At 39.3% G+C, this 27,947-nt stretch overlaps 1 protein-coding gene across 9 annotated transcripts in view; it reads right to left on the minus strand.

Annotated features, from left to right (window-relative positions):
* Positions 1–27,708, minus strand: part of ALG8 (ALG8 alpha-1,3-glucosyltransferase) — a 46,416-nt gene extending 18,708 nt beyond the window's left edge. The window contains exons 1-8 of one of the 9 annotated variants that reach the window (XM_069107110.1): positions 27,376–27,707; positions 25,257–25,335; positions 19,775–19,968; positions 14,051–14,160; positions 10,348–10,415; positions 8,264–8,390; positions 6,274–6,377; positions 2,506–2,626 (exon numbers count right to left, since the gene is read on the minus strand). In XM_069107110.1, coding sequence (XP_068963211.1) covers positions 2,506–2,626; positions 6,274–6,377; positions 8,264–8,390; positions 10,348–10,415; positions 14,051–14,160; positions 19,775–19,878 — 634 coding nt within the window. In that variant the 5' untranslated portion in view covers positions 19,879–19,968; positions 25,257–25,335; positions 27,376–27,707. Of the gene's footprint in view, positions 1–2,505; positions 2,627–6,273; positions 6,378–8,263; positions 8,391–10,347; positions 10,416–14,050; positions 14,161–18,216; positions 18,358–19,774; positions 19,969–25,256; positions 25,336–27,071; positions 27,248–27,362 lie in introns of those variants that run through there. The other 8 variants (XM_069107115.1, XM_069107113.1, XM_069107116.1 and 5 more) reach the window with 8 other exon arrangements.
* Positions 27,709–27,947: the final 239 nt, after the last annotated feature.

The raw sequence follows: 27,947 nt of genomic DNA on the forward strand, positions 1-27,947 counted from the left end.
TTATAACAACATCTCACTAAGTTCTTAAAGATGCAAGATAAAATAGGTTTGAAAAACTAGGATCCCCTAAAAGTGTAGAGAGCCTAACAGTAATCATGAATAAATCTCCTAACATTTAAGATCATTATTGTAGAATATTACTGTAGGAAACCTAGAATCCTGAGTATAACTTCACTGCATCACAATAGACCAATCTAAACTACAGGGGAGTGTGGGAGTCAGCACAGATGCATGATTAAATACATGAGGGGGAGCGTTTTAATGTGTGGCTGTGCAGGAGTTACTGAATTTGGCGGAAGACAATTTTATCCAAGATCATGCTTGACTGAATAATAATAACATACATCAAAGCTCAGGATCTAGGGTAAACCCTAGGACTTGCTTTGATCACTGGGGCGGTAAGCCAGCAGCAACGATCAGGTCATGCCAGACTAACCTCATTTCCTTTTTTGACTAAGTAACTAGACTCAGAACAGGGGAATGTTGTACACATAGTATATCTAGCATACAGTAAAGCATCTGATAAAATCTCTCATGTTCTCCTCCTGGACAAGGGAGACTACTATGGGGTAACAAATACTATAATTAAGTGAACGAGAATCTTGTTGAATGATTAGATTTAAATGTAATTATCAACAGGTCAATGTCAACTCAGGAGGAGATATCAAGTAGAAAGTTTGCAAGGATTCTCAAGAAGCAGCAATGTCAAATGGTTCAATATCAAGAATGGATATGGATTTATCAGTAGAAATAACATTAAAGATGTATTATCATCTGTTTTGCAAATGTACCCCAAGGACCATGGGATCTCTCCATCTGACTCCTATGTACTGTCTCACCACTAGAACGTGAGCTCCTTGAGAGCAGGAACTGTTTTTCTATTTGTACCCTCAATGCTTAACATAGTGCTCTGCATGTGGTAAGGACTTAATAAATGCTTCCTTCCTCCCCTTTTTCTTCTATTCCTTTCCATTCCTTCCCTCTTCCTCCTTCCCTCCATTTCTTGCTTCCTTCCTTCTCTTCTTTCTTCCTCCCCCTTTCCACACTTTCTTCTTCCCTCCCTTTATTCTCTTTTCCCACCTTTCTCTTCCCTCTCTCCTGCTTCTTCCCTTCTTTCCTCTCTCCTTTCCCTTCCAACAGAACTATCCAAAAGTATAGCCTGCTGCCTTGGGAGGTAGTAGGTTCCTTCCTCACAGAAGGTCTACAAGCAAAAGTTATAAAATCGCTTGCTGTGTATGGAGTATTGGAGAGGGGTTTCTTGTTCTGGCATGTATTGGATTAGATGACATCTTGGATCTCTTCTAACTCAGATTTCATTATATTAGCAACTGTCACAGTGTCACTATGGAAGTGCTCTGTGGTATTCCATTGAAATTAACTGAAGACAGGGCTGCCTTTGCTTCATTGGCGGGGGTGGGGGGTGGGTGGGATGGGGTGGCAGTGTTGGGAACTGTCAATGACTACACATAAATGTGTGAGTGAAGGAAGGAAGGAAACAGGAATTTATTAAGTACCTCCTACTAGCCACACACTGTGCTTAGGCTTTTCAAATATTATCTCATTTAATCCTCACAACAATCCTGGGAGGCAGGTGCTATTATTATCCCCAAGTTACAGTTGAGGAAACTGAAGCAGACAGGTCAAGTGTCTATAGCCAGCAAATATCTGAGGCTGGATTTAACTCATATCTTCTTGACTCCAGGCCCACTGCTCTAAGCAATACATAACCTAGCTGCCTGAATCAAGGTAGATCATTTTGAAAAATTGGTATTATCTTACCTCTCTCATCTGAGTTTTTTTTAGGATCAATACTTCTTGATGTAAGCAAATTTACTGCTGTCCCTATTCATTGTTTGGGCTAGTATAAGTTTTCTGGTGGTAGTAAATTTAGAGAACTTATTTATAAATAGTTTTATAAAGGTTGAGAACACAGGTATGCAGCTGCTAGAAGATATCTGTCAATGACAGCCTTATTAAGTATAAATTACCTTTACCTCACAAACCCACATTTGAACACATTGCTCAACTTTCCTGTTTCTTCTTGTCTCATGCTTTAGGATAAGCTTAAATTCTCTACATGTTTGGGAAAATTACACAGAACCACAACTTAAATTATCTGAATTCCAGTCATTCTCTCTTTTTGATTCTTCATTTATGGAAGCTTAGAAGCAGAGTTCACTTAGTCTGAATAATTGGTTCTTCAATCAAAAATTGGCTTTTAAAAGAATCTTAAAAATTGCTTTATCCCTCAAGGAGACCACTAACCTCACTTCTACCAACACCTTTAGCAGGGATGTTTCTCAGTGTGTTGTTTACTGCATCCCCTTCTCAGTTCTAGGAGTCATTTCCCCCGATAATCCTCTAGCTTTGTCTGGACACTTGTAATTCGGTTCACGCTCCTGCACTGTGCCAGGAAACAAATGTCTGGCACTCTCTCCCAGACCACAGCATTCCTCCCACAGGACAGGCAAGAGTGCTAAGCAGCAAGACTTTGGTGAACTATACCGATAATGGAGAGCATCTTGTCCAAAGCATTGTACAAAGCCCAGAAGTTTGGAGCCCAGTAGGCATGGCAGAGACCCCTCTTGAAAGGGAAAAGCCTTGAAATTATTTGAGGTAGTTGGTTCTATGAAAAGGAATAAGAAAGTGATTAATAATAGAGGAAAAAACGTAGAGACTGCTGACAGGATGATGAGGTGAAAAAACATGAAGTTGGGAAATCAGGTTTCTAGTCTTGGCTTTACTTTGGGCATATAAGCTCTTTTTGCCTCAGTTTCCTCTTCCTTTGAATATTGATAACAGTACTTGCCTTGCCCATTCCTTGGGTTAAACAGAAGTAGGATGAATAGGGAAGAGAGCTGGACATGGAGCTAGGAGACCCAGGCTCATGTCATGACTTCTGCACCATGTGGCTATGGGAGGTGCTGCCTCAGTCTCCTTCTCTGTACACCAGGACTGACACTCACTGGGCCACTGAGAGGGAGTTCTTTCTAGTGCTATGGAGATGGGGTCAGAGGGACACTGCAATGAGTTAACTCATGGGAATTCTCTAAGGAGTAAGTGCTACAAAAAGATAAAGGCTCATTCCCCTTCCCTGGACTTCAGGGTTATCGAGATAAGGATGTAATATCCACCATCTCCCAAGGGTGAAACTGAGGAGGCAAAAGAGGCAAGATGTCATCACCATCGGTGCTCCCAAGATGTTTGGCCTCTCAGGGGATGAACGGTCAGTGAACAACATGTACAATGTTGCAGTCTATCAGGATGAGATGAGCACATAAAAATCAAAGCTATGATGAACTCAGCAATAAGGACAATGAATGCTACCATCAAGGATAATACCTGGCTGGAAGGCAGTCATCCTTGAGGCTGGAATCCCCAGAACAGTCTGCCTGCCAGGTAGTCCTCCAGGCTCTGCTCAAAGTACTGTGAGGAAGGGAAGCTTCTTTGCTTCCCAGGTTATCTGGTCCCCTTTGAGATGGCTCTACCTGTTAGGAACATGTTCCCAACATGAAGCCTAAATGTGCCTCTTTGCAGCTTCTACTCACGGCTCTTCTGGAGCCAAATCTTCCATGCAACAGCTCTTCTATGAGCTCTTGCATTCAATAGTGCACTGGAATAAGTGAAGAAACACGTTGATTTCACTGGTATGGTGCTTCCTCTATGAGTGCAGACCAAAGCCCCTCCATTACTGTCTTCATAAGATGCTTTGATCAAAAAACCTTCAACCCTTGTGGTGAGCCTCTCTGCCTTTTGTGTGTCTGGCCCTCAGAGGACACACACAAGCCTGCTCCTGATTTAGTCCTCAAAGCCTTCTCCAGGTTGGTAGGATCTTTCCTAAATGGCACAGGACTTAGAAGGTCTCAGTTCAAATCCTTCCTCAAACATTTATAGTTGTGTGATACTGGGTAAGTCACCTTATCTCTCTGTGCTTCGGTTTCCACATCTTCAAAATTAAGGGGTTGGACTCAATGGCCTGCAAGATTTCTTCTAGCTCTAAATCTATGATACTATGATCAATGCCACAATGAGGCATCAGAGACTTTCAGGGTAACTTGTAACATTCACAGGGGAACACATCTCCATTTGATGAAGAAAGAGACACAGAGGTTAAATAGTGTGCCATGGCATAGAAAGGCTTTCTGGAGGCAAGTTTTGAGGCGGTTTTTGAAGGCAAATGGAGTATGGTAAATCAAATGCCTTCCTTGATCATCTCCATTATTATTAAGAATCATTTATTATATGCCATCTGTCTACCACAGAGTAAAACATAGCAAAATTTTTTTCCAAGTAGAAAACATACAATACAACATTATCATTAACAAGGTTCTCCAGAATACCTAAACAATGACTAACAAATTAACATTAGGAATAAGCCACGGCTCACATGCCCTTTACTAGGTGGTAAAAGAGAGGGGAACCACAATATAAGTTAAGCAGGATCAAGAGTCATCCACTTCCTCTCTGCCTCAGGAATTACTTATAGATCACTGTACTGGAAACAGAAGGTTCCAGGTTCTAGTTCAAGAAGTAGAACCTTTTATGTCCAAATACCTACCAACATATTGCAAGAGTTATAAAAAAAAAATCAAACTTTGTGAACCAAACTTCCACATTATATGAAATATAGCCAATATTTAGAAGAACCAGCCTCATGCATTAAAAATAATTCTGGCCAAGAGTCAGAACAACCAGCTTCAAGGCCTGGCTTCATCACTACTAGCTGTGTGACCTCAGGCAAGTCAACTATCACTCTGGGACTCAGTTTTCTGGACTCTAAAACAAGAAAAACAAGACTTCAACTACCAATCTTATAGGATTATTGGGAAGAAAAACAAGAAATCCTAGAGAAATGTGATTATTGTGTACTCCTCCTAAGAATGCTATATAACTCAGGTACAATGGTATATTAGAGTACAGATATGCAGACTGACAAATGATGTGAGGAAAGCAGAAGCACAAGATTAAAAGGAGCATGAACTGCATCTATATAACACAACAATACAGGCACAAATGGGGGGGAAATGGGCAGATAATGAAAGTTGACATATAAGAAGGGAGTAAGTGATAGTTTACAGAAATCTGTATGAGGAAGGTCTTTTTAAAAAGAGTTAAATTAGTTGTATTTATTTAACTACTGAATTATAAATTTATAATAAATTACACATATATGTAACTGCCTTAGATGAAATTCCTATATTATTTCCATGTAATATTTGTACAAGATCTTGTTTATAAAGTTAACATTCTCTTTACTTCAAAGTGACATATCAAGTTATAAAAAGTAGAAATTATCAACCCAAAATGTATTTTCAACATATTGCTACAGAAAGAATAAACACAGACCCAAGAGTTAGGAGACTCAGTTTCAAAATTCTAGTTCTGGCAAGTTACTGCAAGTTATTTTAGAAAATGGGAATCAAAATATTTCCTTGCACTTGCCCAGTGTGGTTGTAAGGAAAATATGAGATACTACTGTCACTATAGCAGTGGGCAGAAATGACATCACCTCTGGATCCCTAACATCAAGTTTGAGAGTTGAGAGGTCATAGTAAGATCCTCATTTGTGAAGCTGTTTTTGTGCATATGCCAATGTTCTGTCAGAGCGATGGATTTGGAGTCAGAGAGTTAGGTTTTAATCCCAGCTCTGCAACTTCCCCCGTGGGCCCTTAAGTGCTCTAAGCCTGAAGTTCCTCACTGTCCAACAGAGGGGCTGGACTAGGTCAGTGGTGTCAAATTCAAATGGAAACAGGGCCACATGGTGAGAACCATAGTTAGAAAACCACAAATTAGCACTATGTTTAATTGTATTGTATTTTGTTTAATATTTCCCAATGTAATAAGCACTTATATAATGCCTACCATGTGCCAGGCCTGTGCTAAGCACTTTATAAATATCATCTCATTTGATCCTCACTACAGCCCTGCGAGGTAGGAGCTTTTAGGATCCTCATTTTACATCTGAGGAAACTGAGGCCAACAGCGGGTAAGCAACTTACTCAGGGTCACTATCAGCTATGAAGTGTCTGAGGTCAAGTGTGAACTCAGGTCTTCCTGACCTCAGGCCCAATCCTCCATTTACTGTGTCATGTAGTAGATCTCCAAGCTCCCTTTTCAGCCATCTATGCCATGATCCTAAGTAAGCAAGTTTCACAGAATGATGTACTTAGGAAGACTTTAGCCTAATGAGTGTAATACACAAATCTTTATCTACAGCTTCATATGTATGTGTATATAGGTGTAATTTAAAAACAAGATAAGGAAGATACTTACCAAGGCTATAAAAGGACCCAAAGAAAGGGCAGAAACAAAGCAAACGATGAAACTCAGGGCAATTAGGCGGAGAAAGCTGAAACTGCTCCATCTGACAGATCCATCTATAAAAATGAAACATTATCATTAGCAAGGGGAGAGAGATGTCATGTCGCATCATATACTAAAATCTGTATTAAGATTATCTCTGTGCTCATCTTATCTCCCCTGCCAGCTTAGAAGCTTCTTACCGGTGAGGGTCATGTCTTATTCACCTTTGTCATAGCAGACAAAAATGAACATCTTCATGAAGCTTTTCACGACATCTCATCTGAGTAATGACACTTCTCGGTCAGTAAATGAGCACGTAAGCATCTACTATGTGTCAGTCACTGTGTTAAGTGTGGAGAATACAAAAAAAAATCCCTGCCCTCAAGGAGTTGACAATTTAACAGGGGAGACAACATGCAAACAACTATGAACAGATATATGCAGGATAAACTGGAGATAATGAAGGCCAGGTTGTACAGGACTTTAAATGCCAAACAGAGGATTTTATATTTGAGCCTGGAGGTTTTACAGAGCCACTAGAGTTTATTTAATAGAAGGGTGCCATGGTCAGACCTAAGCTTTTGGAAAATCAATTCGACAGCTGAAAGGATAGACAGTAGGGAGAGACGTGAGGCAAAACCAAAAGACCAACCAAAGTCTATTGGTGATGAGGGTCAATACCAGATATTACTCAGTGATGCAACAGTTACATAGCAGTTGTTCACCTCCTTTACTTCTTAATTTACTTTTTGGTTACATTTTAAGTTCTAAATTGTCTACCTCCCTTCGTCCCTCCCCACACTAGAGAAGGCCACCATTTGATGATATGTGTGTGTGTGTACATATACATATATAACCATACTATAGTCCTTTCTCTGGAAGTGGATAGCATCTTCCTTCATAGATCCCTTGTAGTTGAACTGAGTATTTGTAATACTCAAAATGATTCAGTTGTTTGGTTATTCTTTGAACAATATTGCTGTTACTATATATAATGTTCTCTTGGTTCTGTACATTACACTCTTCATTACTTTTTTTTTTTGGTAAGGTAATTAGTGTTAAGTAACTTGCCCAGGGTTACACGGCTAATAAGTGCCAAGTGTCTGAGGCCGTATTTGAACTCAGGTCCCCCTGACTCCAGTGCCAGGGCTCTATCCACTGTGCCACCTAGCTGCCCCACTCTTTATTATTTCATGCAATTCTTTCCATGTTTTAAAAAAATTAACCCTGCTCTTCACTTCTTACAGCATCATAGTATTCCATTTGCCTCAATTTTCTACCTCCTTTAGGATACTTAATAAGTAGGTATTTGATATTGATTGTTGTTGAAATGAGGCACAGCCCAAGAAAAAATACTGATTAAAGAGTCAGAGGATTGCCAGGCCTGGGTCTGCTACTTAAAAATAGTCATGATGATAATGATAATAGCTCAGTCACAACTTTTCTCACTTAATACCTTCCCCAGTCAGTCAACAAATCAGGAATTTATTAAGTGGTTACTACATGCCAAGTACTGTTCTAGGCTCTGGGGATATGCAAGTACAGTACTGTTATCTCCATTTTACAGAAGAAAAAACTGAGGCTCAGGAATGTGATATACCTACAACAATAAGAGTTCAAGCTCACGACGTAGAAATCTTACAGCACAATTACCATTCATGTGAACCTGGACAAATCACTTCCATTTCCAAGGACCTTAGTTTCCTCATCTACAAGATGAGGGAGACAGGCTACATCATGTCTAATATGCCATCTAGTTCCAAAATTCCATTATTTCTCCCCTATGACTGCATTCCAGGATCCACGATGTGGAGGCAACAGAAGGAAGAAAGAGTGGATAAAAAGGGCAAAGAGTAGGGTGAATTACAGATTGGGAGATTGAGTCCTACCTCCAGGTAGAGTCCAATTCCTAGGTCAGAAGAAGTCAGTTAAAACAAATGTTGATGACTTTGAAACTTGCCTGGTTTATTTGCAGTGAAACAGTAAGATCTCAGCAAATAGATGCCATAAGCTGGAGCCACATAAAGGTAGATGTGCTTAAAATGCAGGAGAATGGCGAAGAGTAGTGCTCCTTCCAAATGCCTTTTCTGGAGATTTAAGAGAAAAGTCACCCAAATGTGTACAGCAGTGATTGGTGCAGTGATTTTAGATAGTTTTGCATAGTGAATTTAGTGGCTGCAGATTATGATTAATAGCCTCTCAGTAGCTCAGAGGATCCAATCCCCAGCATTCCATTTCCACAGCTATAAAATGCCTAGAAGAGCTTACTCTGTACTGCATATCATTGTGGTATCAAGTCTGAGTGGCACCAGAGAGAGAAGTGAGACCATCCTGATGGCTGGGGGTATACAAATGGCCCTGCCCACAGAGGAGGTTTCAGCTGCAGGGGGGTAGAAAGGCCCAGGATAAGATCATACATAACACGGCATTATTAAGGACCCATTACATTCTTTCCTTCCATCCTTCCTGTTCTAGATACTGCCTGGCTAAGACCTGATACCAGACACTGACTGCCCCTCCACGTTCAGCTTTGACAACCTCATGCTCTGCTCTGAGTGCCCCTGAATGGATCTTCCATTCTTTTCCTCCTTCAAAAATGCCCCGTCCTCTATGGGGTCTTTCTGGATTTCCTCACACAGAAATCACCTTTCCTCAGTTCTCCCACAGCACTCTGTATCTTGCTCATGTCCTTGTTAGGTTGTGTTTTCTATTACAGCCGGGTAGGGGTCACACCTCCTTTCTGAGGTTATAAATTCTATCCTGGCAAAGCTGACACTCAATGTTTGCCTAGCACATGGTCCTGATTCACAGGCAGAGAACTACTCTCTATAATCACCTGAACTAATCTCTATAATCACCTGAAGACCAAGGATTAGATTGGTACCTTGCTGTGTGAGGAGCTAAAGGTACTCTTTTTATCCTTTCTTTTTTTTTTCTGGAGGGGGGGAAGAGATGGCAATTGGGATTAAGTGACTTGCCCAAGGTCACACAGCTAATAAGTGAGGCCACATTTGAACTCAGGTCCGCCTGAATCCAGAGCTAACGCTCTATTCACTGCACCACCTAGCTGTCCCTTTTCCTTTCTTTTTAACAAAGTTGATGGTTTCTTTTTTTTTTTTTTGCTTTTTGGAGGGCAGTTGGGGTTAAATAACTTGCCCAAGGTTACACAGCTAGTTTTTTTTTGTGTGTGTATGTGGGTGTTAAGTGTCTGAGGACAGAACCGAACTTGGGTCCTCCTGACTCCGGGGCTTTACTCACTGTACCACCTAGCCGCCCCAAAGCTGATGGTTTCTAAAAAAGAGGTAAGTTAATAGTTCTAGAACTCAACAGAGTTGTAACATGGATAATGAGATTTCTCATTTACTTTCACTCTCCTGTCAATTTGACCAAAATAAGATGAAGTACAACAGAGAAGAAACTGGGAAGCTTTCAATTCTCTCTTCACTAATTTTATGATTTAGGATCATAACCTAATTTTAGAAACCACCATACTTATAAAAACAACTTTTAAAAAGATAGCTTTTGGGGCGGCCAGATAGCACAGTGAGTAAGAGCACCGGTCCCAGTGTTGGGATTACTTGGGGACCGAATCTGGGCTCACACACTTAGCACCCACCCAGAAACACCTGGCCGTGTAACCTTGAGCAAGTTACTTAACCCCAACTGCTTAAAAAAAAAAAAAGATAGCTTTTAGGAAGAATGCTTTCTAGTAGACTTGAATAGAAAACCACTAGGGTCTTGGTTTCTCCTACTGTTCGACATCCCCTGACGATGTTGGATGCAAAAGAAGCACAGGATCCTAAACCCAAATGCTAGAATATCAATGCTCAGGACCTGTCCTGGCATGAAAACCCTTTGTAGTTCAAGTTCCTCTTCTCAAAAATGAGGAGTAGGTGCCAATCTGAACTTAGCCATTAAGAACTTTGCAAACTTGCTTGAATCCATTGACTAAATTTATTGTGCATACTTCTTACTGCAGCCTCTAAGAGTTAAAAAAGACTTATGTGTATTTAAAAAAAATTTCCATGTCCATTTCTTAGTTACCTGAAACAATCGAGCAATTGAAAGCAGCATTAATCCAAATAAAAAACCGTTGTACTGAAAGTGAATATCTGGATTTTGGGTGAAGGAAAAGAGTATGGGAGATCCCAAATTCAAAATGAACAGTGCCATCATGCCCAAAATAATGAAAAGGAATATGAACAGTAATAACAAATGCTTTTGAAGATTATCTTAAATACAAAATTATTACTTAGCACTGGACAAAGCACAAGAAGACTTAACCTGGAGTCCTGGCTGACTAGTTTGTGTCTTATCATAGGCATGGCAGAGGATAAAGTACTGGATTTGGACCAAAGTTCAAATCCTTACTTTGCTCCTTACAGAAAAAACATCCAAACAGTGTTACCCTGGGAAGGTCACTTAACCTAGACTAGATGATGATTTCTAAGCTCCTCACATCCCTAATTCCTATGGTCTCTTTGAACCCCAGTCCCATTCTTTTTCAACATGAGGATAATAAATAACGTATACCACAGGTTTGTAGTAAGGATGATACTCTGTCAACTGTAAATACTATATAGATGTGAGCTGAGACCAACTCTATTTCTGAATTTCCTTGAAAAACGTTCTCAATTATGGTCAATTATCTGATAAATTACTTAGATTTCAGTGCAAAGAAAAAAAAAGTTTCAATTCTTAAATTCAGCATCCATAGATTTTGACTTGTCAAAGTCAAAAAGTATTTTTTGATTAACAATAAGCCTTTAATAAACAAGTTTGGGTGCATTCTGGTTTTGACTTTATATATGGCCTCTTAAAATGTTTATTTAATAAATTTTATATCATCACCTCTGCCTCCCATAATGTCCTCGAACTTACTGTTCCCTTCTAACTTCCATATTTTGATTGACTTGATTTGAATGATCATTCTACTTGTCAGTCAGTTTGGAGATTACAGGGTAGCTGACCAGAAAAGCCTTATGATTTGATAGAAAGAATTACACTTGAAGTGGGAAGAAATGTGTTTAAGATACCCTATGCCCTAGGTAATAAAGCTAGTAAATGGCAATTAACCTCTTCTTAGACTGCTCATTCCCTAGGGTAAATCGCTTAGCTTTCCCTTTCCCCTGGGCTGATCTAATAATGATCATGCATGGGGACCAGGATGTCTAAGCAGTTGCTCTCCTGGGAATACACAGGAGGCAGGAGGGACACACTGAACAAATTTCCCACTTTTTCCAATGGTATTAACAATTATACTTCCATTAAATTCTCCTCCAAGTTGCCTTGGAAGGCTAAGTCAAGGCTAGAGTATAAGCTTTAGCAGGTTCTACTCAGACTGGAAAACCTTAAAGATGGAACCATAAACAGAATGGCTTAATGGTTTCACCATTTTCTTCTCCAGCTCATTTTATAGATGAGGAAACTGGGGCAAACAGGGTTAAGTGACTGCCCAGGGTCACACAGTTAGTTAGTGTTTGAGGCGAGACTTGAACTTAGGAAGATGAGTCTTCCTGACTTCAGGACCAGCACTCTATCCACTATGCCATCTAGTTGCCCACCGCTAAGGAATGAAGAGAACTGCAAACTACATTAATGGAAGGAAGGCCCAAAACTGATTAAATTATGGAACCTTTAATATTAAACTGCGACATGAGAGAAACATATAGATTGATTCTACCAACACAAAGAGTAAGCAAAATTCAGAGCAAAATGACTACATTCACAGGAAGGCTAAAACACCACTCACACTAACAAGTCCTAAGGTGTTGTAGAAAGAGAGCTGGATATAGATACAGAAATGAGATATGATTTGAATCCTGCCTCTAACACTAACTAGCTGTGTAAACATGGGTAAGTCACTTAATCCATCTCTGCCTCAATTTCCTCATCTGCTGAACAAGGATAATAATATTTAAACTACCTACCTCACAGGGTAGTTGTCAACTTTAAAAGTGCTACAGAAGTGTCATCTGTTATTAGCTGTATGGCACAGTGGAAGTACCCCAGGATTTGGAATCAGAGGGCCTGCATTCTCTCCCAAGGCTGCTACTCAAACCCTAAGTACACAATTGTACGGCCTTCCCTACGATAAATGAACCTCTCTAAGCCTCAGCTCTCTTTTTGGTACAATGAGGGCACTGGGTTTTATGATCTTTAAGATCCCTTCCAGCTCTAGACCCATGACTCTATGGATCCTAAATCAAAGGTTAGACAAAAGCTAACATCTGACACTAATAACCAACGTGGAAAAAAAACATGTGATTTTCAATCACAGTCAAATATAGAAAAAAATAGCTCTGTTCATTGCAAAATGTTGTCCAGCACAGGAAATCAGACAACTAGAGCTCTGCATTTGGATGTTAACATTTTACTTGCCATAGAATTAGACTCTGGCCTCACCACACATTCTTTAAATCATGTTTCTATTTCACTTCAATATTTATATGAAACACTTTCTTCATAACTTAGGTAGGGAGCTCAGATATTATTGTCCCTATTTTGGCTGAGCTGCCAATGGTCAACCAGCCAGTAAAGTGTCACAGCTGGGCTTGGATCCCAGGTCTCCTCACCTTAAGGTCAGCACTCTGGCCTTACACCTCATGTGAGGGGTCAGTGCAGCAGGGACTCGATGCCCCTGATGCTACCTTGTATTCCTCTCATCGAAAAGGGCATATTTGTAGTATATTCTTCCCCCTAGTCCAACCACTCTTTGTCCTTAAAATTTAAAGACTGACAGAGAAGGGAAGTTTGTGCATAGCTCTGCTCTAACAAGAACACATGGAATTAAACAAGATGACTCCACCTTTACCCTGTCAACATTCAACCCAGAAAGATAATGCAATGCGAACACCAGCAGGCCTAGGAATTTGAAAGTAATATTAATAGCTTGCATTGAGATAGCACTTCATAGTTACACTTTCCTCATGACAGCCCTGAGAGGTAATACAAGTATTCGTTATCTTTGCGCAGGAGGCAAATCTAAGGCAATTTGCCCACATTCACATAGCAATTAAGTGGGAGTCCAACTTAGATCAACTGAAATCAAATGCAGTGCTCTATCTACGAATAGCTAACCATAATAATAACAACTTACTAAGCTAACATTTATACAGTACTTAAGGTTTGCAAAGCATTTTACATATCTCACTTGATCTTCATGACAATCCTGGGAGGTAGGTGCAATTTATCTCTATTTTATAGATGAGAAAACTGAGGTTCAGAGTGGTTTTAAGTAGTCTGGCCAAAAACCACATACCTCCAAGGTCAGCACTCTATTCACTATACCCCATTAGATCAGCAGTTTTGACCTTGGACATCCTCAGCCCACTTGATGGTAGGAGGAGGAAAATGTGTGCTAGATTTGGAAATAAAATTTTGGACATCAACATGGTGAATAATTACTACATTTTTGGTGATGAGAGAAAACCGAAACTTACCCAATCCTACTAAACCTCAATAATAAACAGAAAAGCTCAAAGTTCACTATGATCCACAGAAAGTATTAATTGTGTATACATATCCAGTGTGTACATAAGTGAAGAAAACACAAATTTGTGTGTGTGTGTATGTGTGTGTTTTGGAGGGCAACTGGGGTTAAGTGACTTGCCCAAAGTCACACGGCTAGTTTTTTGTGTCAAGTGTCTGAGGCCAGATTTGAACTCAGGTCCTCCTGACTCTAGGGCCAGTGCTTTATTCACTGCACCACTTAGCTGCCCCAAACACAAAAAAATTAAAAGGATACGGTCCACAATTAGCAATCCAAAATTCCACAGAAGTAAGATCGAAAGAATAAATGCTGGCTTCTCTGTAAGTTCTTTCCCAGCTTTTTTCCCCTCAATACATTTGCAGCACCTACAGGAAAATATTTAGAAGGAATAAGGCAGAAATATCAATGACTTTGCTATTACAAAAACATACTATTATTTTGGAATTTACAATTATACTTTTGCTTTTTTGGGGAGGGGAGGGCAATTGGGGTTAAGTGACTTGCCCAAGGTCAGACAGCTAGTAAGTGTGTCAAGTGTCTGAGGATGGATTTGAACTCAGGTCCTCCTGACTCCAGGGCTGGTGCTCTATTCATTGTGCCACCTAGCCACCCCTACTTTGGAATTTACAGGATAGAATTTTAGAATTAGATGACTTATGACAACTCATATTTCTAAAGCGTTTTTGAGGTTTACTTTCTCTTTAACAATTCTGCATGGACAATACAAATATTATTATCCCTATTTTGCAGATGAGGAAATTGAGTGATTTACCCAAGGTAACAGAGTATGAAAAAGTCCAAATCCAGAATGGAATTCAGGTCTCCTGACTCTTAAATCTAGGGCTCTTTTCATTATACCACACTAAATCTTAAAGATTTTCCAGTCTAACTTATATCCAAATCATGAATCCTGAACAAGGAGCCAACCAATCTTTAATTAGTTTACATATAAATGCTTATATGGAGACATAAATGCTTATGAGGTAGCCTGGCATAATGGAAAAGCCACTGGAATTGGAGTCAAATAGTTAAGAGAATCTAAGAGCACTAAGGGATTTCAAAGGTCTAGTCCAATCAGTACCTGACCAACAAGAAATTATCCAGTCTTTTGTTTGAAGACTTCCAGTGAGGGCAAACTCACTGACATCTGAAGTGGTCCATTTCAATTTTGGATAGGTTTCAATTTTAGAAGGTTTTTCCTTACATTAAACCTAAACTTATTTCTTTGCAATTCCACCCATTACTCCTTTAAATATCTAAGAAAGCTATTATTAGATCCCTTCTTAGTCTTCAGGTTAACTATATACTGTTCTTTCAGCCAATCTCAGGAATTAAAATCAAGCTTATTGGTTTAAAATTTATAGATTCAACTCTCTCCCCAGGACACCTGTCCTTTACAGTCCTGCAGCACATCTCCTGTTCTCCATGACTTTTCAGTGATGAGCTACACTATGACCATTGAAAGATCACTTGATAGAAGTTCAGTAATGACAACTATCAGTTTTTTCAGTACCCTGGGGTTCAGTTCATATTTAGGTAGAGAAAAGAGAAGCAAAATAAGATGTGAAGAGTTACTTTTTTCTTTTCGGAGGGCAATTGGGGTTAAGTGACTTGCCCAAGATCACACAGCTAGGGTTTTTGTGTGTGTTAAGTGTCTGAGGCCAAATCCAAACCCAGGTCTGCCTGACTCCAGGGCCAGTGCTCTATTCACTGCGCCACCTAGCCAGAGTTACTTTTTTCTATCAACTGTTAAGGCCCACTCCTCTGAATAAGGGTAGTTGTCAAATCCCTTCTTTGACCTCTTCCTTTGCCCAGTAGTTTAAAAAAATGTGTTTTTCTATACTACCATCTACTCCATATAATTCCATTTAATCCATATGCATAAAAGACTGCATAAAATGTCTTGCTAAGATCTAAGCATTCTATTCTACATATATGGTATTCCATTGACCTACCAGTTTGGTTACCTATCTCAAAAAGGAAATGAAATTAGTTTGGTTTGACTGGTTCCTGATAAAGTTACATTGACTTTTAGTGACCAATGATTCCTCAGTTTCTAAGTACTTACATATCATTGTAATACTGTGTTCTGAAATTCTACCAGGAAAAAGTTAAGCTCTTATACCAAGGAAGAAAAAAGAAAAGGTACCACCATCCCTTCTTTGATCAATTTTTGGGGAATATGAGTGTGAAATACTGAATGTACTATCAGATTGTCTCTTCCAGATCTTAATCTAAGATACAATGCTCTAATGATGCACTGGTTAGTTTTGTCAAACTGTTTCTTTTTTTATTCTTTGTTAGAGGGTATGGCTCTCTGGGGAGGGGAAAGGATAAAGGATAGATGTGGAAATAAAGGTAATGTAAATACAAAACATATCAATAAAAATTTAAGTCAAACTCATAGGTCTATAATGTGTAGAGTCCACCCTGTATTCTTCTTTTGAGAAATGGGACATTTGCCTTTCTTAAATCCTGTAGCACATGTGCCATTCTCAAAACCTTTTAGCAAATTGCCAACTAGCTCAGCAATCCCATTTGTTTTTTCAGTACTCTAGCATGTAGTTTGTCTGAGCCTAATGCACAGAAAGCAGTATTCTGGTGGGTTTTCATTACCTGCAAACCATTTTTGTTGTTCTTTCTCAACTAAGGAACAATTTCTTTGGAAGAGAAAAGAGACAAAATAGTAAAAGTTGAGTAGTTTCCCCTCTCATCATTTTCTATAATCTACTGTCCACATAAAGCAGTGATCCTGTCCTTTCTTTGATCTTTCTCTTACCTGTAATAGAAGTAAAAAACTAAAAAAAAAAAAAATTCTGCTTTTTCTGTGGTTCAGCACTCATAACACAATTCTCATAGGACTGTCTTACTACTTGTATTCATTCTTTCTTATTTCTCTTTACTTCCATTTTCTCTATGTATATTTTAAAATCTGAGTTTGTTGATGGAACCCCTGTACATCCACATTGATTTCTTTAGAGAGTTCATCCTTTTCTCTCCTCAATGGAGTAATTTCTGCTTGTGAATTCATTGAATTTCAATCTTGAGAGAGCTTCCTATTTCACTTGAGCAAACTTCTCATGCAAAATATTAGGCCAGAGGTGTCAAAAAGTGGTCCATGGTCTGCATGTGATGTACAACACTCTCAAGTGTGACTTGTACCAGATTAAAGGCAGCGGGGGCAGGGGGAATAAATAAATAAGGAAAAAAACCAAATAATATTAATATATGGTTTTCTAAGTCAAGAGGCTCTGCCTCTTCTGCAGGGCTCTGAATGTATGGTTTAGTTGTCACTGAATATATCTGGGCTTGACACCACTGTATTAGGCTATTAAGTCTTCCTTATGTTTTATTTGAACCCTTGGAAATCTGTTCTATCCAAATCTAGGATGCATGTAAAACTATGCATAGCTTTTCACTCCTCTTCCATCAGGAAATCTATGATTTGCTTCCAAAATTAGATTCAACAATTCCCACTTCAACAACCAGTTACTCCTTATTAGTAAAGAAAATGCCTTATTGATTCCTCTACCTTTTGAAGGATAAAATTATCCTCTATATAAATCACAAATTTATGAACAGTTCTGCTCTTAGGTGACAATTTGGGGAGATTTCAAGAAGATATATAGATAGCTGAATTCTGGCACTTGGGTTCAAATGTCAGGGCTGCTATTTTCTACTTTTATGATCTGTGGCAGATCATTCTTTTCAATTTCCTGATCTGGAAAACGAAGTAGATGATTTCTAAGGTCTCTAACAGTAATAAATCCCATGATCTAAGTGAACTACTTTTTAAAAATAGCCCCGCCGTGCCTTCATTCTATTGATTGGACACATGGAGTCTCAAGGGTGATTTGAAAAGATGACCTAGAGTGTCTTAATTAGTCAGTAATGCAGTCTGAAAAGGACCTCTGAAACAATTCTACTCTTACTTTCTAAGCCCTGCTGCTTCCAACAAATATTTTCAATTTAGACTTTTTTAACTGTAAAATTCTGAGAATTTGGAGGGCACAGTATGCTTCATATCTTCTTAAAAGTGAAAATGTGGAAAAACAGGCTATCATGGGCTACTTTACAGTTATACTAACCAAATTAAGAACAGGACACACTGTCAACTCTTGATTATCTGAATATCCAAATCCCTTGTACTTGAATGTAGAATGGATTTTTGTACTCGCACAACTTACATGCTTCAAGCAAAATAATAAACTCTGGAGGGACTATACATTAATTCAATTATTTCCATTTTCTCCTTTGCTTAATTTATCCTAACTGTTGGGTAGAACAACATTTAGAATTGTCCAAGGTGCAAAGGTCAATACAAATACTACCTTCTTCATGAAAGCCTTCCCTAGATCCTCTAGCTAGTAATAGCATATGACCCTTGACTTCCCCTTTTGATAATTCCCTGGGATACTCACTCATACTCTATTTTGCATTACAGTTCTCTGTGTATCTGTCTTATCTTCCTTCTAGACTGTAAGTTCCTTGAGGACACAGACCACATCTTATTTATCTTTTTTTCTTCCCCTGTGTCTAGTGCAGGACCTTACACATAGCAGGCCTTTAAAAATATCTGTTGAATAAAAATGAACAAGCATTTGCTGTCTGATGTACAATTTCCCAAGGAGGTAATTTCCGAGGTGGTTTAAAAGAATTAATAGCTTGTATTTATATAGTGTTTTAAAGATTTGCAAAATATTATACATACTTTATAGTAATAATACCTCACATTTATATAGCATCTAGTATATGCCAGGCACCGTGCTAAGCTCTTTTTTAAATCTCATCTGATCCCCAAAATAACCCTGGGAGGTAGAAGTTATTATTAGTAACAGCATTATTATCCCCATTTTACAAATGAGGAAAAGAATCAATGGGAGATTAAGTGGCTTACCCAGGATCTCATAGCTAGTAAGTGTCTGAGGCTGGATTTGAACTGAATTCTTCCCTGGCCTAGGGCTCTATCCACTGTACCACCTAGTTGCCTCCATCTCATCTGACTGAAGAAGAAAGTTCAAACCCCATTTCTTTCCAGCTACTGAGAGACTATATTGAGATGGTAATTTCATAACTTGAAAGGAAGATTTTCCTCTAAAAAGCAGATGATGCCACTAGCCAAAGTTGACTGTACTTGACTTTTTCTTTTACTTTGTCCTTTTCACTATAGTCTTCCATTAAAAAAAAAAAAATTCTTTTCCAGGAAGAGGCTGTATGGCATACTTGGAAAGGATAGTAAGTTTAGAATTTTAACCTAGGCTCAAATTCTATTCCTGTCACTTAGTATGTGTCCATGGACTGGACCATGGGTAGCTTCCCCTTTCTGGATCTCTGTTTTCTTCTCTGTAAAATGGAGATGGTGGGAGTACACTAGATGTTTCTAAGATCCCTTCCAGCTCTGACATTTTATACTCAAAGCTGAGATTAAATATTATTTTCCTTTCTTAGACTTTACACAGCACTCTTCCCTCTCTGTTTCTTTTAAGTCCTTGTGATTTTCTATTTTGAATATCATTACCTGAGTTTGTGTCACATCCTTCAACAGGCTGATACTTTCACTTACGTTTGACTTATCCAGGCTTCCATCCTGATGCCTACAACAGGACCCTACACTGAATACACACTGGAGGCTTCATAATTTTTTTTTTATTTTAACTACATCTTCTACATAATGTACAATGTAGTTAAGAATTTCTGGAGCCCTTGCTGTCACAGGAACTTTGTTGTTAAAAAATTAGACATGAGGGGTGGCTAGGTGGCGCAGCGAATAGAGCACTAGCCCTGGAATCAGGAGGAACTGAGATCAAACATGGCCTCAGACACTTAACACAAAAACTGGCTGTGTGACTTTGGGCAAGTCACTTAACCCCAACTGCCCTCTAAAAAAAGCAAAAAAAAAATTTAGACATGAGAACAAATTAAACTATGAAATGCAATATTTTCCCTTCCACCACATAAGAAGATGATCCTTAGACTTACTCATAGACTGCATATATAAAGAGGACATCTGTAAAAATGACGGAAAATCTCTGGAAAAGTACAGTTTTAGGACTGGCGTAATTCAAGTTCTGTATATTCAGCATCTCTGGGTCAAAAACTTTGGCAATGTGTGACAGTGCATATTCAAACCATGCAAAAAATGGAGGGTAATCCAAAGTCCACTCTGAGGTTGCCTATGGTCAAAGGGAGAGAGAACACACACACATACACACAGTCAGAGATGAAAAAAGTAAAAGTAAAGTGTAAATCTTTTAAAAACATAGTCAGTTCATACTTTTTAGGAAGTAAAATTAATCAAACTACCTATAAATAGGATATAATGCAAGCCCCTCATAGAGCTAAATGCAAATGCTATGTCTTCCAGGAAGCCTTCCCTGATCTCATACCAATGTATATCTCAAGTGTTACTGTTGTAACAATATAGTGTACTCTAAGACTTGTCAAGTGCATTTTCCTCACTACTGTGTGAGGTAAGTAGCATAAACATTATTTTCGTCATTTTATAGGCAAAAGAACTGACCACTGTGACCTGACTATTGTCACAGAACTGGAAAGTAATCTGAAGCAAGATTTGAACTTATTAGTTCTGCTGACTCTAAGTTCAGCACTTTCCACTATACAACACTTTCTTATATGCCTTATGTCGACCAGTGCCTTACTCCTCAACTAGACTATAAACTCCATAAAGGCAGAGACTATATCTTATCCAAGCTCTGTATGGTTCCAAGTAATATCTCTAACATTCTAGGACCCTATGACATTTTTTAAAAATTGAATTAAAAAAAATTATTTTTAGTTTTCAGCATTCACTTCTATAAGATTTTGAGTTCTAAATTTCCCCCTCCCCCAAGACAGCATGAACTCTGACATAGGCTGTAAATGTACAATCATATTTCCATATTAGCCATGTTGTAAAGAAGAATTAGAACCAAAGGGGAAAACCATGAGAAAGAAGTAACCAAAAAAAAAAAGAAAGGAAATAGTATGCTTCGATCTACATTCAGACTCCATAGTTCTTTCTCTGGATGTGGATGGCATTTTCCATCATGAGTCTTTTGGAATTGTCTTAGATCCTTGCATTGCTGAAAAGAGCTAAGTCTACCAAAGTTAGTCACAGCACAATGTTACTGTTACTGTGTACAATGTTCTCCTGATTCTGCTCACTTTACTCAATGTCAGTTCATATGTCTTTCCACATTTTCCTAAAGTCCACCTGCTCATCATTTCTTACATAACAATAGTATTCCATTACATTGTATACTATAATTTGCTCACCTATTCCTCAATTGATGGGAATCCCCTCAATTTCCAATTCTTGGCCACCACAAAAAGACATGCTATAAATATTTTTGCATGTATGGATCCTTTTCTCATTTTTATGTAAAACTTAATTTTTAAAAAAATTACCAAGAATTTAATCTTTCCGCAACTCACCTTCCCTTGCTTTGAAAAATTAAAAAAAATTTTTTTTAACAAATATGTATAGTCAAGCAAAACTAATTTCCATACTGTCCACATCCAAAAATGGATGTCACTAAAGCATTGGTGGTCGGTTCAATCATTCTAGAGAACAATTTGGAACTATGCTGAGAAAGCTATTAAATTGTACATACCCTTAAGTCCCATGATGATGCTACTAAGTCTATGCCCCAAAGAGATAAGAGAAAAACTCGTATGTACAAAAATATTTATTACAGTTCTTTCTATGGTATCAAAGAATTGGAAACTAAGGAGATGTCCATCAATTGGGGAATAGCTGACTATGTTTTGGTATAGAAATGTGATAGAATTCTATGGTGCTATAAGAAATGATGAAAGGATGGTTTCAGAGAAATCTAGGAGGACTTAGTAAACTTATGCAAAAAGATAATCAAATATGAAAGACTTGGGATCTCTGATCAATACAATGACCAACAATAATTTCAAAGGACTCCAAAATGAAAGGATGCTATCTATCTCTAGATAGAGAGTTAATAGACTCAGTAAAGATTTAAACATTTTCTTTTCTTTCTTTCTTTGGATATGGCTAATGCAGGAATTTGTTTTGCATTACTATACATATTGTAATAGATGGTTTTTCTAGATTGCTTTTCTTGCCTTCTCAATGGGTTGGGAAAGGGTAAGGAAAAGGAAAGAATTTAGAACTGAAAGTAAAACTGAATTAAAAGAAGACAATGTAAGTTTCAGAGTTGTGTTAAAGTATACTGCTACCAACAAATTGCTTGTTTTATGTATTAATTTAGTTCTATCTCATTAAATGCTAAGGGTTTTACAGAAGATATTTTGTATGTTTATTTTTGTTGACAAACAATTTGTTTATTAAGTTTACAGTAAAAAAAAAAAAGTCTATATACCTCCAAACAGTGAAGAATGCACGTAGAACCACAGGTATAGTATGTCATAGGTTTAAGATCTATATGAATACAACCACAAATTACTATTTACAGAATTAAAGACAGACCTAAATAACTACAGAAATGTTAATTGCTCATGGGGAGGCAAAGGCAACATATTAAAAAAGACAATAATATCTGATTGCCTCTTTTAGGGAACAAAGTGATACATTAGTACCTTAAAAAGTTTAATGCACGGGGCGGCCAGGTGGCTCAGTAAGTAAGAGCAACGGCTCCAGTGTTGGGATACTGGCCGTGTAACCTTGAGCAAGTTACTTAACCCCAATTGCTTAAAAAAAAAAAATAAAAAAAGTTTAATGCATGTAAAGCAAAATAAGTAGAATCTGAATTGTATACATGTTACTTATATATAGTGTTAACTCTAGATTTCTGTGTATGTGTATGCACATGTGCAAGAGAAGAGAGGAAGAGAGAAAGGAAGAAAGAGAGGAAGAGAGAAAGAAAAAGAAGGAAAGAGAGAAAGTGAGAAAGAAAAAAAGGAAGGAAGGAAGGAAGGAAGGAAGGAAGGAAGGAAGGAAGGAAGGAAGGAAGGAAGGAAAAAAAGAGAAATAAGCAATTTTGGACATTCTTACTATGGTTTGTACTGTGCTTGGCTAAGGGTTCTGATCTAACTTTGTAACAGGGGCTTTCCCAGGTAGTATCCATGGTAATGTTTTACCAAGTGCTGTCTTGCTGGTCACTGGCATATCCAGGGGTCACCTTTGACCAAAAGGGGGGGATGTTAATGAATATTAATGGGTCCCCTTTTGAGTTGCCATATTTTCCAGAAACACAGGACCCAGAGAATACAAGAGGCTCTGAATATGTCAAAGACGAAGGCCCTTTATCCCCGCCCCCAGCCGACATAAATTGTTGTCTGTACCCCAAGCTGAACTCCCTGTGTCCTTGAAAAAGAGAAAAATGACAAAAGTTGCAGGGGCTGCAGGAAAACAGGCACACTAAGGCACTGCAGCGGTGATGGCTCCAGCCATTCTGGAAAGCCATTTGGAACCATGCTCCAAAAGTTACCACCAAAGTGTATGTGCCCTTTGACCCTGCTATACCTCAACTTGGTCTATACCCCAAAGAAATCAAAGAAAGAGGAAAAGGACCTATATGTACAAAAATGTTTAAAGCTGTTCTTTCTCAAAGTAACCCAAAACTGGAAACTAAGGAGATATCCATCAATTGGGAAATGAACAAACTGGTTACTTAATCTCTCAGTCTCAGTTTCCTCATCTGCAAAAATGGAAGTAATAATGGCACCTACTTCCCAGGTTACTGTGAGGAAAAAATGAGATAATCTTTGTAAAGCACTTTGAAACCTATATTAATACTAGCTATGATGATTTTTATGATACAGGAATGCAATGGAATATTATTGTGCTATAAAAAATGAAGGGAGTAGTTTCAGAGAAACTTTGGAATAACTGTGAAGGAAAAAGAACTGATGTTAGCTGGGAACAGATACAGATTGAAATGAGCAGAATTAGGACAACAATTTATATAACAACATTTTAAAGACAAACAACTTCAAAAGACTTTAAAAAATCTGATAAACATAATGGCCAGCCATAATTCCAAAGAATCTATGATAAAACATGGTACCGCCCTACTGCAAGAGAAGTAATGAATTTAGGGTATAGAGATATATATTTTTTGGACAAGGGTAATAAAAAGAATCTGATTTATTTGATTCTGCATATTTGTTAAAGGGATTTGGTCTCTCTTTTCTTTTTTAATGGGGAAGAGAGGTAAAAAAGAGAAAATACATTATTTGTTAATTGAAAGAAATTTAAAAAATACTACAACTGACTATACATATTGGAAAATCACAGACTGCTGGATGCAAAGGTGCCCTAAGGGATTATCTAATCCAAATGCCTGATTTTAAAGGGTAAAAAGAGCCCTACAGACAGAGGTAAAGTCACCCAGGCTACCTCTGAGAAGAGCTGGTTTCTTGGGAAAGCCCTAAACTTCTTTAAAATAAAGATGCCAAACACAGGAATACATAGAAGGGTGGTGAAGAAGGAGAGTTCCTGGTGAAGGCTAGAGACAGAAGGCAAACTGAAGCCAAGAATAGTAAGGTAGCTTACCCATGGTCATGCAGTTAGTTATTAGTAGAATCAGGACTAAAATCCAGGACTCCTCACGTGTACACCATTGCTTTTTCCACTACAAGCTATCATACTTTAACAATAAAGTTCAAGGACAGTCCCTCTTATCCAAATAAAGATATAATGCAAACTGTTACTATTCTATCAATCTTATGAATTAAGAAATTTTGAAGTAGGTGATTTACTCAGTGATAAAGTTAAGGAAAATCACGAAAAGAGCCAAATTAAACTTTATTTTGTTATTTAATGGAGGAGAGATTGGATAACTAGAATAGTGAAGGAAGTTGAATCTATGTCAAAAAAGATTAGTTTAAGGCATGAGGTCTCCCTGGCCTGGAAAAGAGAAGACTTAGTGGGATATGAGAGCATGCCAAACAGCAGTACAATAAAGATAAAGCTGAATGACTCCAAAGTCAAAGGACCTGTTTCAAATTCTGCCTCTGAGGCTTAATCTGTTTGACCTCTGACAAGTATATAACCTCATTTTCCTCATCTGTAAAACAAAGCAACTGGACTAGATTCTGGGGTCTTTTCTACTTCTATACTTATGATCTTATGATAGCTGTTTTCAGATATTAAAGGGCTGACATGAAGGATTGTTTGGCCCCAAACTGGGGACTAATGTAAAAAGTTGCACAGAGGCAAATTTGGGCTTGATGTTAGAAAGAATTTTCTAAAAAATTTGTCAAAAGTGGAATGGGCTGTCTTTGGAGTAAAGGGTTTTCCCCTCCTTGGAAGTTTCAAAGTAGAGGCTAGATGGCTATTTGTGGGTATTTTTTTTCAAGTATCAAGTAGAGATCCCTTCCAACTCAGAAACTGTGAAGTTCTGTAATTGAATTAGGTATTACTGGAAACTATCTTCTCTTCATTGATGCATATTTAGGTTGTATCAAATTCACCATTGGAAGAAAGATAATACATGCTTAATACTAAAAAACAAAACATATTTACCTCATAGTACCATTGTGATACTGGTAAACTGTGAGTGATGGCAAGCCAGTTCCTGTGTACTTCAAAATCTGTAGAATAACTGCCAAAAAGCAAAAAGAACCAACAACAAAACCCTTTCATTAAGAAATTACATCTATGACAAAGGATTGTACTTTGGTTTCATATTCCCATTCTTAAGGGGCCGTATATTTCCTAATACAAAATTTATTCTATAAAAAAGACATTAAATATGTGTGTTTATGAGTAAAACTAGTTTAGCAACATAACACTATAACAACTCACTTATCTAAAGGTCAGACTTAGGGCAGGCTCTACATCCTAAAACCTAATCATAAACCCAAAAGTAAAGAAAAAAGGCCTCTAACCACGCAAAACAACCATCTTGCATTTCACTCCAAGTGAGGGGCTTTTTGACTCAAAGGCTAGTTACATTTTTTTACACAGAATTCATATAAGCTTAGATATTTCTTTTTTTTCATATACCATAAGCTAGGAACAAAAACATTCTAGTGGACAGATAAGTGTCAGGGGACAGTAAAGGATAGGAAAAACAATTACAAAATTAGACATAAGAACTAAAACATGGTGGTCTGGAGTTATCTTCATGTTGGAGCAAGGAGGCCTACTCACTTCAAAAATCTCTAAAGATATAAGTAAAAGTTGTATAAGGTTTAAAGTAGGAAATAGGGCCTCAGTTGTGTTTTTTGGGGAAGTCAGGGATTCTAAGAGGAAGATGCTAGAAGGGAGTTCATTCTACATAGGGAGAAATGTTTATCCAGAGGTAGGAAGGCAGGGGTAGAACATGGTGCAAGAGGATTAGCTAGCAGGCCAGTTTGCCTGGAAGAGATGCATGAGGAGCAACATGAAATGAGACTATAACTCAGGTGACGGATGGTGGAAGGTTTTAAATAGGCCACAATGCGGGCAACAGAGGTGCCGTGGTCAGAGATGCTAGGAGTATCAGTGTGACAGACAGCACGGAATCCAACGACGGTGCTGCTGCAGCAGTGCAGGTGAGAGGTGATGAAGGGAGCAGCGCGGATGGCGGATGGTGGTAGCTGTCTGCACGAGGTAGGTGGATGTAAGGTGTAGGATGAAGAGGTCAGAGGAGGGGGCTGATGGACTGAGAAAAAGGTCGGGTTGCAAAGACCACTCAAGTCAACATAATCATTTCACGCAAGAAATCGTGGCCTGATGAGGTTAATAACTACATACACGGATGGCCTCCTCTAGTGGGCATTTAAAACCTGTCTCTTCAGGCTAATTAGGACTTCATTACACTCTACAGAAAAACTGAGATGTTTAACAAAGGCTTGTTGACTGATTGGATGGCGCTGGAAGGGTTCTTAGGAAAGATGGAGCACTGGAAGTGTAAGGGAGCTCAGAGCAGAAGTCAGTTGGCTTAGCAGGACGCCTGGTATACAGCAGGGGCTTAATAAAAAGCTTGCAGGATTGAATGGAAGAGGGCAACTTGGCGTGGCCGGGCTGGGAGTCAAGCAGACCCGGATTCACACACGGCCTCGGGCACTCACTAGCTGTGTGACCCTGGGTTTAATGGTTACTTCGCCTTCCTGCCTCAGTTTCCCCACCTATAAACCTAGGGCTCTGGCTCGGTAGCCTCTCATCTGAATCCAAGACTCCTTCGGCAAGTGAGGCCGGGAACCACGGGTGCAGCAGAACTGGGCCCCCGGGGATCGAGGGTCTCCTCCCCGTTACCCGGATGTCCCTCCTCCTCCCCGGCCCAAGAGCCAGGGGTGAGGGTGGAACCGGACCGCCCCCCAGCCCTCCTGCCCTCTCTCCCTCCGAGCCCCTTACTAGGCGGGTATGAGAAGGCATTTGAGCAGGGACACCCCGAGCGCCAGCGACAAGTAACCCAGCCGGCCGCCACGGCCGCCGCCTCCTACAACGGCCCCGGACGCCGCCATCACGGCCCACTCCCGCTCTTTCAACCAACTTTATCAGCAGCTCTCAAGAACACAAACAGGCACCCGGAAGACTTCCTAGGCGCATGAGCAGGAGCGTTCTTAGTGGGCGTAAGGAGGAGAGGGGGATGGTCTGTTTCGAATTTCCCGCGTAAACCAGCCCCCTCCCTTCTCTCTTTCTTACCCCCAGCCCGCACCTGGGTTCAGCCCCGTTAGAGAAGGACTACATTGCGCCTGCGCCGCCACCTCCCGACGTTCTTGCGCAGTCCCTGCGAAACGCTGACCACCTAGTCCACGGTCATCTTCTCTGATGGCGCTACTCGTCCCCTTGTCTCTGCTCACACGACCCCCACCCTTACGGGGAAATCATAGATTTAGAGCTGGAAGGGTCTTTAGAGGCCGTCTGGTCCTCATTTTGCAAGTGAGGAAGCTGAGGGTCGGCTTGCCCACGGTCACACACAAAGAAAACCTGGCATTTGTAGGCAGGGCTCCTGCCTCTAAACGCGGAGCCCTTCCCGCCCCACCTTTGTGGGCGGAATGAGATGTGGGGTGGGTGAGATTTACGTAAATACCGCACATCGCCTCCTCCCCCCACTGATCGCAAACGTGCCTCTTACCTTTCCTTGTGTCCGCCCCGCTGAGCTCGGTGCCCGGCACACAGTAAGCGCTTACTAAATGCTTACTGACGATTTGGATGGAGCCTGACCTAAATTCAGGAAAATGCCCCGAAGTGATCATTAAGACTCAGCCCAAAGGCATTCATATAGAG

The sequence above is a fragment of the Petaurus breviceps genome, unplaced genomic scaffold (genome assembly GCF_028583685.1).
Source record: "Petaurus breviceps papuanus isolate PSGF00001 unplaced genomic scaffold, PetGlider_PUasm1.0 84980, whole genome shotgun sequence".
In the NCBI taxonomy this organism is placed as follows: domain Eukaryota; kingdom Metazoa; phylum Chordata; class Mammalia; order Diprotodontia; family Petauridae; genus Petaurus; species Petaurus breviceps.